At 55.0% G+C, this 13764-nt stretch overlaps 1 protein-coding gene across 1 annotated transcript in view; it reads left to right on the top strand.

Moving 5' to 3' along the window:
• The window catches only part of XXYLT1 (xyloside xylosyltransferase 1), a 39615-nt gene that overhangs the window by 23051 nt on the left and 2800 nt on the right, over positions 1-13764 (top strand). Inside the window, exon 3 of the mRNA XM_087738924.1 lies at positions 92-224. Within this exon, the coding sequence (XP_087595050.1) occupies positions 92-224 (133 nt within the window). The remainder of the gene's footprint in view (positions 1-91; positions 225-13764) is intronic.

The following is a 13764-nucleotide window of genomic DNA, read 5'->3' as shown; positions in this document are numbered from 1 at the left end:
CCTCGTTGGGTATAAATCGTCATGTCACCATTGGTAATCACTGGTTATGATTTTGGCTTGTATAGCTGATTTTTCCTCTTTGCACTTTCAGAAATAACACAGATCATCCAGGTAGACTTGGACCTGAAGTACAAGACCAACATCCGAGACCTGTTTGATGAGTTCGACAACTTCCCAGAGGGAGCAGTCATCGGGATTGCCAGGGAAATGCAGCCAGTGTACAGGTAGAGCCCCCTCCCTGTGGGGAGCAGGGGGTGGGCAGTGGGCAGCTGGCACGTCTTCAGTTCAGGTCAGTCTTTGGAAGAAAATCTAGGGGGAAGCAGCTCCCTGCTTTAATCCCTGCAGAGGGACTTAATCTGAAACTTGTAGGATGGTATGAACAAAGTGTAGTGTCGCTGTGGTTCCCTTGTTCTCATGCACTGTCACAAGGCTTCCAGAACCAAGTTCCTGGTCATCAGTGCCAAAATCCATACCTAGATTATAGCACAGCCACTAGAGGTGTGTTTGCCCAACCATCCCTGCTGAGGTGCTCTGATTGCATTCTGAAGCATCAGTTTGTACGTTGGGGCTCAGAGGTTTTCGCTGTGGATATTGCCACTCTGCCCAAGCAGAAGCAACATCTTTCTAGCCCAGGTGGGCCTGGGACTAGTGTGTTTCAGCTGTACTCATGCATTGTGTTAGTCTGACGAAGAGGAAAGTATGGTCAGCACTGCCTGAGGACTTGCTCTGAGCAGTGTGGTTGCCTTGTGTCCTGCTGTCTAGCTTTCCTCTTTGCTCTCCACCTGTGTCTTCCACAAAATATCTGACCCAGCATTCAGGGAATCCCCCTGGCATGAGGTTTAAGTGGATCAGTCTGCCTTCTCCAGCCAGTAGCTTGCTTGCAGCGAATGTGAACCCCATCCTCTGCTGATGTGAGAAATTTTTTGGGAAATGCCCAAAATGACCAATGCAGTGGAGACGTGTGTTTCCCAGTGCCCGTTGGTTGGTAGCATTTGGTGGTTGCTTCATTTCCCTGTAGGCAGAGTAGAGGTTGAGTTTGAGCAATAGCGAGGTTCTGGGTTGCTGGAGTGTCAGTGCACCTTCTGTTGAAGAAATATTCCCCTAGGAATGACTGAGTGGACAACTCTGTTGGTGACCTGGGCTTGCAAGCATGCAGATAGCCCCATGGTCACTTGCTCTTCAGACCCTTGGTCCGCCAGCCAGTGCCAGCTGTGGTGGCAGCCTGTGGTGGGAGCCGTGCACCAAGGGGTGGCCCCACTCTTCCCACTCACAGGCCACCGGTGGGCTTCAGGGCCACAGATATTTCCAGGCTGGTACTTAAAGAAATGGATTTAATTTAGCGTGCATTGTTCCAAGGGTGTTTTAGTCCAGGGTGAATCAGATCATCAACTCAGGATGCTGTAATGGCTCCTCAGCTGAGCAGAGTTTGAGTGTTTGAGATGGCTTGGCTAGATTTGCTAATCCTAATGGAAGTGTTCTTGGAGAAAGATAAAAAAGCTTAAGAGCTGTGTATGTCTTTTCCTTCCCTACTGGAAGCCTTAGTAGTGAGATCAATAACTGAACCTCCTAAGACCTGTCCAGCAGCATTCTTGGACAAAGACTGAGCTGCAAAGATCTGGAGCAGCTGTTCTTGCCGCATGTGCATCCAGATGGGTTGAGGGTGGCCACAGAGAGAAGTCCACCAGCAGGGGATTGATGGTGATTAATCACCACTGATAGTTTCCTAGAAGCCCAAGCCAGCCAAGAGGACGCTCATGAGGGCATTTCTGGTTGCTCAAACTGCAGAAGTCACCAGTGTTCCTGGGCTGGAAGAGGACATCTCTGTGCCCATGGCAGAAGTGTTGCCTCCCCTCCTGGCTTGTGCTCTTGGCAGGGAGAGCTGGGGCCAGAGGAACGTGGATGCTGAGGTCTCCTCTCCGTAGGGCAACACCGCGCTTGGAGCATGGAGGGCTCCTGTATCCGCTTTGGGTGTCCTGGCAGGATTTTGGTGCCCGGAATGGTAAATCCAGGCCCAGTTAATCATATCCAATTGTTAGAGCTTAAAGCGGGAGGGAGGGAGCAGTGACAGCCGAGTGTGGCCGCGGGGCTGTGTCGGATTGTCAGCCTCAGTCAGCGCTGCCCAGCAGGGCAGATCTCGTTCGTTAGCAGTGCAGCCTGTAACGGGGTAAATTAAGCGTTTGTTTGCCTGCAATTAGCCCACGGTGGAATTGCTCTGTCTTTCTGTCTCTGCAGCGATCGGTTTTGCATTATTTCCACGCATAGCTAAGGAGCAGGGACGGTGTTCCGCTGCCTGGACGTGGTTTGTGGGACCAGGCGTGCCTGGAGGGGACTGAGTTAAGCTTTGGGGTGCTTCGCTGGAGGGAGAGATCTCTGGGACGGCGGGGGACAAGGCATGGGACCGTGGGCCATCTGACCCGAGCCAAAGCCATGCTCTCCCCCCTCCTGCCGCCTGTGGTGGGGACAAACAAGCCGAGCAATAACAGCCCTCGCAGGCTGCATTTTTGGGCTGAACTTTCTGTTGTTGCAGTTTTGACGTTTTGGGTCACTCTGGGCTATGTTGTGCTTTTCTTCTTGTGCTGTTTTGATCTTCATGTGAAAACAAGTTCCTGATCCTTCTTGTCGCCAGATCACCCGGCGTGGGGTGAGCTGTGCAAACGCCAGCCTGCCCTCCTGCCGAGCCCTCCGCCCCGCGGGGCTCGTACCTCGCTGCTAAAAGGGTTTCCAGACAAAAATGCGAGCTGATGAAGCATGAGTGTCTGTAAAAAAAGTAATCTTTGCTATTTTTATACTTTTAGCAAGATAAAAATGCGTTGTAGGTGTGAAATAAGAGGTGCCAACTCCAGCTGTGTGATTTGCCACGTGCGCAGGCTTGAAGCATCAGTTGGGAAAGCGGCTGTGGGGGTGTTGGAAGGTTACCAGACAGCAGGGGTGATGGTGGGGTCTCTCAATTTCCACTCGTGTTTTCCTCCCCACTTCATGCAGCTCTCTACACCACCACCGCTGCCCAGGGGAATTTATCCCAACATTGCTCCTTTGCACTCAAAGCATTCCCAGCAAGGGCAGCAATGTGATGTGGTTGGATTTGCAGCTGAAGGAGATGCCAGCGTCCTGGTACCTGCTCCCATAGCAGACTGGGAGGCGTTTTCCAAGCAGGACACAGTGCCTGGGGCTGTGCCTGGGGCTGTGGCTCTGCAGCAGTGTGGGTGCACCCTTGCCTAGAGGTTGTGTCGCGTGAACCATGGCTGTGCCAGCACACATTCAACACCGAAGCCTTAAAAGCAGGGTAGCCAGCATGGGGCAAAACATCAGAGGTGAGTCAGCAAAGCTTTCCTGATCTTGCTCACAGAGCTGTGGACCGACACCCTCAGGGCAGGGTAAGCCAGTGGCTACAAAAGGTCTAGGTGCCATCTTCCCCTCTCTGTAGCAGTAGGGAAGATGGATGGAGATCAATCCACTTGGCTGTGTTGGATTGTTGTTACCTACTTGGCCTGTCAGAGGAGGTAAATGGGTGCAAACTGGTGTATTTTGTAAATGATGCACTGTTTTCTGGGAAGCGATGCTGTTCCTACCAGCTGCCTGTTGTCTGTCTGGTTGTAGGCTGCACTTTCCAGGCACGGGCCGGGACTGCGCAGTGCTCGGCTGCTGCACTCGTGCACTGGGCGCACTGTGCCTGGTGCAATGGGTACAGACGCTTGTGGGAAACAGAGGAGTAAGAGAATAGCAAATAGGAAACGTCCCAGAGCCGGCTTGCACGTCCTGAAGGTAGGGGGGAACCTCCAGACAGCAAAACAGGATGGCACAGGAGCATTTCCACTCGTTTGACTCATGCTGAAACAATGCCCGGCCGCTGTTTGTCTTGGACAAACGCATTTCTCTGAGCAACAGGATCTCCTGGCCCTCCTGCAAGGCAAACGCTGGGCTTTTAACTGTTGCGCAGCCTGGGGCTGGCCTCTCCTTTGTGGTTGCTCAGGGTGGGTTGGAGTGGCTTGCGGAGAGCGGTAGCTCCTCCTGAAGCTGTACATGGATCGCCCGGCAGATCTGCCTCCCACCGTGCCCTGCAGGGCGGTGTCTGGTGGGGGTCTGGGGTGCAGAGGCAGAAGGTTGCAGGAGCCCATGCCAGGTGCAGGTGTTGGTCTGAGGTCTGAGGCCGTCAGCGTCAGCTTTGGTTTTCTTCAGCTGCAGCCAAGGAATTGGCACTCTGTCTGTGGGTCAGATGTGTTGTCCTTCCTGTGGCTTTTGGATTCGATGTGTGACGTGAGGTATGGCCAACATGTCTGTGGATGGGGTCACAGGCAGAGCTTCGTCCCACAAGGGGCTGCCCCCGCTGCCAGGGCTGTCGGTGACACTCAGTACTGTGCACTAGGCTCTTAGATGCTTCTGGGCTTTCCATGGCAGTGCTGGATGCCTCCTGCCAGGTTGACATTTGCACGCTGGCCTGCAGGCAGAGCTCTTCTCCGCACTGACATATGCCTGCTCATGCGCCTGCCTGCACAGGATCCACACCGCAGCCAAGACCAGGACCTCCTGCTTCAGCGAGAATGATTTTGATGGAAAGATTAAAATCTGTATCTGAAGTTTGCCTGGTCCAAAAGGCTTTCCATGCAAGGAAGAGCTTCTGCAGAGTCATAACCTTAATTAAAAATCCTATTGTCCCCTGCAGCATTTCAGCTACTCAGGTGTGCTGGCAGTGTCCTGTTCACCACACTACAGAGGGCAAGCGATGATACTCTGTATAAATCTTTCTGTTGCACTGGGCCTTCCATGCCAGATCCTGGCCAAATTGAGAAGCCCAGGCCCTCCTGTGCTCTTAGCCCCGCCAAGAAACACGCAGGCAAGCGTTGCAGATGCAGCCTGCAAGCCAGGTACCAGGCGAGCAGGCAGGTTGCTGTCCTCAGGCTGTGTGCAGGGTGCGTGGCTGGCCTGGGCAGCGGCTTAGCTGTGGTCCCGGCTGTGGTGGGACTGAGCAGTGGCCAAGTGAAGCACAGCTTGTTGTGGGTCAGCCTCCTGGTGCGTGGGGGCACAGTGGACATCTCCATTGGGGCACGATGAGGGCATCCTCATGCAGATGCTGCTGCAGCCTAGACCTCCCCAGGGGCCTTCCTGCCAGCCTGGCTTGGCTCAGTGCTTGTCCCTGGGCACAGGAGCTCAGCGCTGCCAGGTGCCAAAGGGAGAAGTCTCCCCGTTTCAAAGCAGCCCCACGGCTGAGATGAAGAGAGTGGGGGGACACTGCGGCACTCCCAAAAATGTCCTGAAAACTCTCTGATTACAGAAGGCAGAGCTCAAACCCTACTCTTACTCAGTTTCCTGGTTATAGATCCCTCTGGTCACGCTGGTGGCATGCGAGAGGGAGCAGGACAGCGGTATTTGATTGCACAGCGACTCTCAGCAGCCTCAGGCTGACCCCGGACCAGCACACTGCGCCATGCTCCCCACTCCCATCCCCACGACCATCCCTGCCTCTTCGCTTCCTACATGGTGCTGGTGCTGTTACTGGCACTGCCATGTTGCGGTGGGCTCTGCGTGCCTGCCAGCACCAGCGCTGCCTGCGGCCCTGAGTGCTACCCCTGCATCGCATGCCTCCAAGGTCTCATCCTCCACAGGCCCTCAGGCAGCTGCATTTACCCCCTTTCTCCACCTGGGAGCAAGGTATCTGCTAGCTGCCTATGACGGTGGACCTCAGGAGAGGTCCCAGACCTTCTCAGGTCCAAGAGTGCATGTAGCTGGGGCTGGAAGGGTGGCTGCTGCCTCCATTCCTGCCGTTGGGCGAGATCTTCGCTGCTGTCCCCCCGACAAGAAGCTAATAAAAGCTGGAGGCATCTTGGGAATCCACAGTGCTGGAAATGATAAAGGTTTGTCCTGCAGGAAAGGATATCTGCATCAAAGGGACAGCGACAGACTACAAAGGACCGACACTTGAGTCCTTGTATGGCTGCAAGGCCTTTCGCCTTTGCTTCTGCCTAAAACCTAGGGAGAGCTTGAACAGGACATTAATTTGTGGAAAGCAAAAGCTTTGTTTCTCCTTGTGGTTGGGTGGGAGCTGCTGTAGGTATGCTGTGTGCTGTCACACAGGTTTTGTTTGTTTGAGAGCTAGTAAAATAACCCTGAAAAGCCAATTAATGAGTGGAAGCAAGCCTGTGCAACCCCTGGACCTAGAGGCATGGCACTTGCAGTGCTCAATGTTTGCTGGGAGCTCAGCATCAGCAATGCTACGTCAGTTTGTCAGATGTTTGGAAGAGGAACAGAGTTATCCTGGGCTGCGAGCAGACTAATCCTGAATCCACAGCCAGGCCGGGCTGTCAGCATGTCTTGGCCGAGACGGTACGTCCTGTACCTTCTCTTGGGATTTAAAAAAAACCCCAGTGTACTGCTGACAGCTGTGATCAAGGAGGAGCAGCTGGATTCCCTGGCTATCAGCTGAGGCAGTGGTGGTGGTTGTAAGATATAGCAGTGCAGGTGGGCTGTTGCCTGGGATAGAGCTTTCCAGAGTTGGAGGTACCCATCTCCAGCAGGCAGGTCCTGCTGCCTGAGTTCGCCTGGTTTCCTGGGCTCGTCATGCAGGCAGGTTGCCCTGATTTGGAGACTTCGCTCTTTTCCAAGTGCTTTTGCCCTGGGGGAGCAGGGGGCTGCCTGCCACAAAGGGCTCTGTGTTTCCCAAGCCCCTCAGTCGGGGAAGGCAGGAGAATTTGCCTTGCCTGTGCCCTGCCAGGCACGGTGACACCGCTGCTGCCTGCCCACAGTCCTGCAAGCTGGACCCTGTGCACTTTGGATTTTAAACCATTTTGAGGCTTTGACTTGATTTGTGGCAAGTGCTGCTGCTTGACGTGCAGGGGGAACGGTTCTAGGAATTCTTTGGCAATGGCTGCCAAGAAGCAGCCAAAATTACCGAACAAGCAGAACCTGCAAGCAACTGGCAGCAGAATTGATTTCAGGAATTCAGCATTATTTTCTGATAAAAAGTTATCCGAGAAGGTAAAGGGCTTTGTTGTTTACATCTGTGCACATCATTAATATGTAGGACCCGTTGCACTTATTCCCATTACCAACCAAGCCTGAAACATCAGTTAAACACAATGAATAAATTTGGCAAGATCTGACAATGACAACTGTGCATCGGTTAGCACAAATACTATTAATAATATTGATACTACTAACTGTCCCTTTTGAGATGTTGGACATTACTAACAGTATTTTTTCCAACAACCAAGACACTTGTGTGTGTTTGGGTAAGGCAGTCAGGACTCTCCAAGCATGGGTTCAAGCTTTCCCTCCGAGGACTTTGCTGTCCTGCAGAGAGCACACAGGGGTGGTGGTCCTCATTTGCGAGGGCTGCCTGAGAAGTTTGCCGTGACTTTGCTATGGGTTTTTTTGTTGGTCCTAGCACACAAGTCCGGGATGTGTGTGTAAGCTGAGCATGTATCAGTTACCGTACCTGCACTTGTCTTCAACTCCTGAACTGCTCAATTTCAGCTCCTGAACGTCTCAGTTTTGGTGTTTAGAGGTAGGTGTCACACTGGTGGCATCTTCTGGAGCTGCTGCACTTGTCACAGGACTTTCTTGAAAGGCTCTTTCTAGTGGTGAGATTATGGTGCAGTTTGCATGGTGTGAATTCCCAGTGTGGCCGTCTCTCCCCACGGGCAGCTCCCGCTGCTCCTTCTCCAATCTCTGCACCTGCCGTAAGCCCATGATCCCAAAGCACTTTGGTTGGATTCATGGCCTTGGAAAAGGGGCAAACCCAAGTGTTCTGCAGGAAATTGGTGTTTCTGGGCAGACCAGGAAAGCCCTGTTTGTTCGGGCATTTGGAGAATTGCAGCCCAGTTTGCCCCAGTGGATTTACATTGCCTTTTCTATGGCACCATGCCGCCAGCTCTGTGAGCTGCTGAAGCAGTTTCTCCATGCCCAGTAGCACAGCTTCTTGCAGGGTCTGCACCAGCAGCCTCTTTGGCCTTTTCCTCTCTGATGCTTCACTTTGCAAACCCACACAGCTGACTTTTTTGGAGGACCCTGTGGTTTTCCAGCTATTGAGGCTGTTCCGGCTGCCCTCTCCGGTAACCAGAGTTGGAAGCTGTCCTCCTGTCCGGTGGGGAGGTTGCAGAGGGCACATCAGTTCCTTAGCCTTGTGCAAAGCCGTGTTAGCAGAACTGGCGTGAGCAGGGTTTCTGGGTCCGTTTCTCCATTCTGGGAAGCACACTGTGGGGGTAGCTGGAGGACGTGCACTGGTAGATCATCAAACAAGCAAGCAGCAGGAAATCAAGAGGCTTTACTGCATAGCTGGGATGCTTTTTGGAGCAGTGCGGTGCTGGGGCCACACGGGGAAGCTCCCAGCAATCCTCTGGAAGGGCTCCCGCAACACCCTCCTGCTCTCCAAAGCTCGGTGGCGGCTCCCCTTCATGTCAGGACCCCCCTGCAGCAGCGCAGCGTCCCACAGCTGGGACTCCTGAACGGGGATGGAGGGATGGAGGCCTTTTATTTCTCCTCCCCACAGCAGCAGGTGAGCGTCTCTGAAGGGAGAACATCTCTGCTGCTCCTGGGAGCCCCATCGGTGGGCAAGGGTGGCCTGGGGGAGGCTGCCCGTGCCTCTGGGTCAGGCAGGCAGGGGAGCGCTGCTGCAGCGGTGTCCACTCGCAGTTGTTACAGAAATCTGCCATTTTGGCAATAATTAGGCCTGCAGTGTTTGAGTGCCCTTGTGAATGGGCTGCCCCCAGTCCTTCCCCAGCGCCAAATGAGGGGGTGGTCTGATCACTCTGCGCCGCCGCTTGCACCATGGGTGTTTGATCTACAGAGGGAAGGAAACCAATGTGACCCAGACAGAGTGATTTATGGTCCCACCTCTATTTGGAGGGTGATTTTAGCACCGATGTGGGGTGTGAAAATTTTAGGTGGTAAAGGGGGCTCGCCTTGAAAATCTGTGTCCCAAGGAAAGGTTTCGCTTGCGAGCTGCATTCGCAGGTTGCTACTAATCATCTATTTAAGTGTGCACATTTTTGGACTGCTAAGTCCATGCAGATATGTAATCATCAAGAATCAATTTGCTGCTCCAAATACAGGCCTTTTGAAAGTCTGGCGTGCAGACCGTGCTCTAGCAGAGACCAGCGCTGTACAGACATAATTTGTGCATTATGTGAGAAGTTTATTAAGGAATTACTGATGTCTTCATTGAAGAGCTCAGTCTGTTGGTTCATCAGCATTTTCCAGGGGAGGGCTGGAGGTCCTGCCTGAGCTGGATCCTCACCCTGAACCCATCAGAGGAGGGTAAGGCGGTCCTGGTGTGCACACCAACACATCGTGCCCTTTGTCCCAGGCTGGGAATTGGGGTTATTTTGCCCTGGGGTGACATTTTCCCCTGCAGAGTGGGGTGTACTGCTGTGTTGGTGATGCCGTTGCACGTCGCTGGGTGCATGGTGCTCCTGAGAAGCGCGGAGCCAGGATTTCCTGGGTTACACAAGCTGCTCAGCCTCAGCTAAGGCGCTCTGGGCCAGGCTGGTACTGAACCTGCTGCCCCAGCTCCTTAAGGGGTTTAGCGTTTGCACATGGGAAATAAGCAATTAGCAACAAGGGCCGCTTTGTTGCAAAGCCTCCGTCTGCAGGGGCGGGAAGGGGGAGCGTGGGTCAGATGCTGCCCTGGGTGCAGCCCCGGGGCGGCTGCCTCCCTCCGGCTGCGGCAGAAACTTGGAAGGGCCCATCTTCACTGCAGCAATGCCCTTTCTGTGGGGGAGCTGGAAGAAGGGGAGACTGCCTTTTCCTGAGGGTTAATCTTGGTCGAACAGAGTGGTGGTAAGGGGTTGGCAGCTGCCTGCCACAAGAAGGTTTAGCCAAGAGGAGGAGAAGGGTGCAGGGAGGTTACTTGGCTGTGCTCTTACTTCTTGCTGAGGATTAGTGGGGAAAGCCACCATCATCCCCTGGACGGATGATGCTGTCATCCCCATGCCATCACTCTTCCCTCTCCACCGACCACACCCTCTCCTCTGGGTGGGACAGAAGCCACTGTCAGGGCGTCCTCCAGGCTGCTGTGGGAGCCATGTTGCTTTTAAGCCTGTAGCTGTTGTCCCCAGAAACTTTTACAATTATTTACCCCCTCTGTTTGCTCTTACCCCCTCCCTTTCAAACACATCCCCACGCTGCATGCTTCCCATTGGGGCTCCCATCCCGTCCGCCTCCTCAGCCGGCTCGCGAGACCCCGCAGGTACTGGGCACCAGCAGGTGGGCAGCTCGGCTGGGGATTGCTCGGTGGGACTGCAGCCACCGGCCGCGTCCTCCTGCCCGCCTCCGGGGAGCACTGGCAGCGGCACAGAGCGGAGGAGCATGGCGTGCTCGCACCTCATTGCACAGGAACAGCGGTGTTTGCCAGCAGCTGCAACTGGGGATAGCACCGCCAGCCATCTGTTTTCTGGCTGAGGAACGGAAAAGCGTATTTAGAGGTAGCAAGAGAGTGCACTTGTTGTTTTAGTTGGTGTTTGGGCTGGCAGGGCTGCTGCCAGAGTGGTGCAGAGAGGGACAGCCGGCAGCCCATGCTTCCCTTCCGCACCAGGAGCCCTGTGTCCGGCTGGATGGGGCTCAGGGTCCCCCAAGCCCCTGAGCCTTGTGAGAGGGGCTTGGTAACAAAGTGTGTCCTCAAGGTGCTGGCCTGCTGCTGCCCATCCTGCCCTCCCAGGCAGCTGGCCTAAACTCTGCCAGCACTGGCAAGAGGTGGGAGCAAACCAGTGAGCTCCAGCAAGGAGTGTACTGGTCCAGGGATGCTTATTGCATCAAGAATCTTGCAGACCCCTTATTTTTGTGGCTTTATCCCGTGGCTATTGGCTTTGCTTCCCCTGCTGGCGGGGGAGAGGCTGTGCAGCCTTCCTCCCTGGGTACTATGCTGCTCGAGCTCACGCAGTGCATGTGCACGGTGCACAGTGGTGTTCAGAGACCCCACAGCCCTCCAGGAGCACCCTCTGACCGCAGCTGCCCTGGGCCTGGCCCGGCATCTGATTTCACTTCATGTCTTTTTGACCTGGCTCCTCAGTTCCCCAGCTGCACGGGGCGGGATCCCGCAGGCTGTCTGCATTTCTGGATATGCGGCTGCATGGGGAGGATCCACATCCTCATCAGCAAGGCCAGCGGTGGCTGTGCAGCTGGCGTGGCAGGGTTGCAGCCTCTTGAACCTACATGAGATGGTGGGTGCAGGCATACGAGCCCTGTCTGCTGCCTGTGGGGCCAGTACTTTGGGCTTGCTGTTGGTCACCCAGCTGGCAGTAACTCCTCCACCCTGCCTTTCCTGCCAGCGAGGGCACACTGCTGCTTTACCAGTGGTCTCCAGCTCATCCCATGAGGTTGTCCCATAACCCAGAGCTGAAGTAAATGAGCAGAAGTTCGTGGGTTTGGACAAAGTCTTCCCCCCATCCTGCATTTGCCCTTTGCTGTACATGAAAGTAAGAGAAGGACCTGCAAAATACAGCTGATAGGTGGAGCAGTCCCTTCTCCCCCTGCTAGCGGTTCCCAGTGAGGCATTTTAAAGCATGTGATGGCAGCTCTGCAAGCTGGGGCTCGTGACTGCCAGCCTGCGAGGCAGCCGAGGTGCAGCTGGAGCACTCTGCGCCTGGCCAGCAAGGGAAGTCCTGGTGGAAGCAGGGTTTTTTTATCTGGGCTGCCTGGGCCCGGCATTTGAATGCTTGGAAATGCTCTTCTCCAGATGTTTCCTAGCACACGCCGGCTCTGTTTATAAACAGCTCCTCAAAGCAAAGCCCGTTGGGGCTGCAGGCAGGCACTTGCAGCAGCAGCCCCGCATGGCTCCCCCGCGCCATGCTATGGGGTCGGGGGCCCGGGGTCACCTCTTTCCCCTCCCGTCTAGAGGGGCCAGGGCGGTTAACAAAAGCCCGAAATGCCTCCACTTCCTTTCTCCTCCCCTCCTCCCAGCCAGCAGCTTCCTGCCCCGTTGCATCCCGGCAGTGGCCGTGGCCGGCATCTCCAAGCTGCCTTCCTGCCCTGGCTTTCGCTGCCGGGGGTGTGGGGAGGAGGGCACCCCAGAGCCGAGGCTGGTGGCACACTGCCCTGCCCGGACTGCCTGTCCCAAGGGAGATCCTGGCTGCTCCAGGCACTTGGGGCAGGGAGATGTTCCCATTGTATCCAGTTGGGGTTCAGTTCCTTAATGGTTGTCTTGGGGGAGAGGTGGAGGCGTGCATCCCCTCCCTGCATCCTGGGAGCATGCTCCTCAAGCTCCTGGGATTTTCCCCCCATGTTTTGCCAAAATTTGAGGTGGGTGCCAAGGGGCGATGTTGGGCAGGAGAAAGCAGCACGGGGCATGGGCTGGGTTAGCTGTTTGCCTGGTTGCTGTGTTTCCCCAGCCCCATCTCCTCCAAAGAAAATGATGCTCTCATACTCGCCGCTCCTTCCACTTCTAGCTGGGTGGAGGTGCCTTTCAACCACATTCTTCTCTGTCCTGGCCCCTGCAGAAGGACAGTGCCAAAACCCTCTGTTAGAAGGACAAAAGCCGAGCAAAATCCAGGCTAAACAGATGCTGCCAGCAGCCCTGCCAGCATACCTTTCCCTTGGTTGGCCCGAGCCCAGCACTGGAAAGGCTGCGGCGCGGTGCTGCAAGCAGGTTCCCAAGCTGTCGGCACTGCGGAGCCGCCCGCAGCTCGTGGCATCCTGGATCTCGCCCCAGCATCGTGCCCCGGGGACAGCCCTGTCCTCCCCGCCAGCCCCGCTCCCCTGCGGTCCCTTCACGCAGCCGGGGGAGGATGGCCCCATTACGCCAGCGCCGGGAGGAAGGGCTGAACAATTGCTGCTTGTCGGTCTGTCTCCTCTCCCTGCAGAAAAGGGCACGTTGCTCCCTTCTTGTTATCAGCCGTCACCGAGTAATCCGCTGGGGAATGGCATTGCTGAAAAATTGAGTCATTTAGTACAGATCTGCTTTTTCCCTGCCACAGCCTGGTGATGCCGAGGGCTTGGGCACTTGTATTTTTCCTATTTTAGCTGCTTGCAGGGGCTGCAATCTTGTCCCTTAGCTTGGGCAGCGTGTTTTTGGAGGTAAGAATGTGAAAGAAGTCAGCTCCGCTGCTGTGGAGCAGGAAAGGTGCCTCCCTCTGCAGCACTGCTCTCCCTCTCTGTCCTGCCAGTGTCCAGCGTCATTTTTTGGGCACGGGGATGGCTTTCCTGGCACTGCTAGAGAGAAGCAGAGAGAGCAGAGTGTGCAGAGGTGGGCTTGGGCCAGTCTCTGCTCAGACCACTGGACCTGAGCACCTCGGGAGGCTGATTGGCGCTAGTCTGGGTCTTGTCTCTGCAGGTTGAGCTTCCCTCTAATGCTGCGTGGAAAGTGCTTTGCCTTCTTTTTCTCATGAGCATCCACGAGTTGTCTTTGCGGTGGCCTGGTGCCTGTCCCTAAGACATAACTGCTCTTTGCATGGGCAGAGCCCTTTTATCTCTTCCCTGCCCTTTAGATCAAACGAGCGTTGCTGCCCACAGGCTCCGATGAGGCAGCCAGTCCTCCACTCCCCTTCCCCAGGAGGCGTGCAGATTCCTGCTGAAAAACTGAGCCTTCCTTCCATGGGAAACTGGCACTTGGAAAAACCCTTTCTGTCCTGAATCAGGCGAAAGGGAGTGGTGTAAAGACCCTTAATGAAAGGAAAAGTTTCGGAGGTTTGAATATGAAGCATCTAAATGGAAATTTGTAAAGAAGTGATGCTGCGTGATGGTTGGGGTTCTCCAGATCGGGAAATAAAAAAGGTGCTCAGGGCTGACATTATTAATAGATCCACATTTTCTGCTGGGATAATTCTGTGGTGGCTGCTG

Source organism: Nipponia nippon, unplaced genomic scaffold, assembly GCF_047370975.1.
Source record: "Nipponia nippon isolate SJK-2023a ecotype South Korea unplaced genomic scaffold, ASM4737097v1 scaffold_7, whole genome shotgun sequence".
Taxonomy (NCBI): domain Eukaryota; kingdom Metazoa; phylum Chordata; class Aves; order Pelecaniformes; family Threskiornithidae; genus Nipponia; species Nipponia nippon.
Note: the sequence above shows the minus strand (reverse complement) of the source record. Positions and strands in the feature narration are given on the sequence as shown.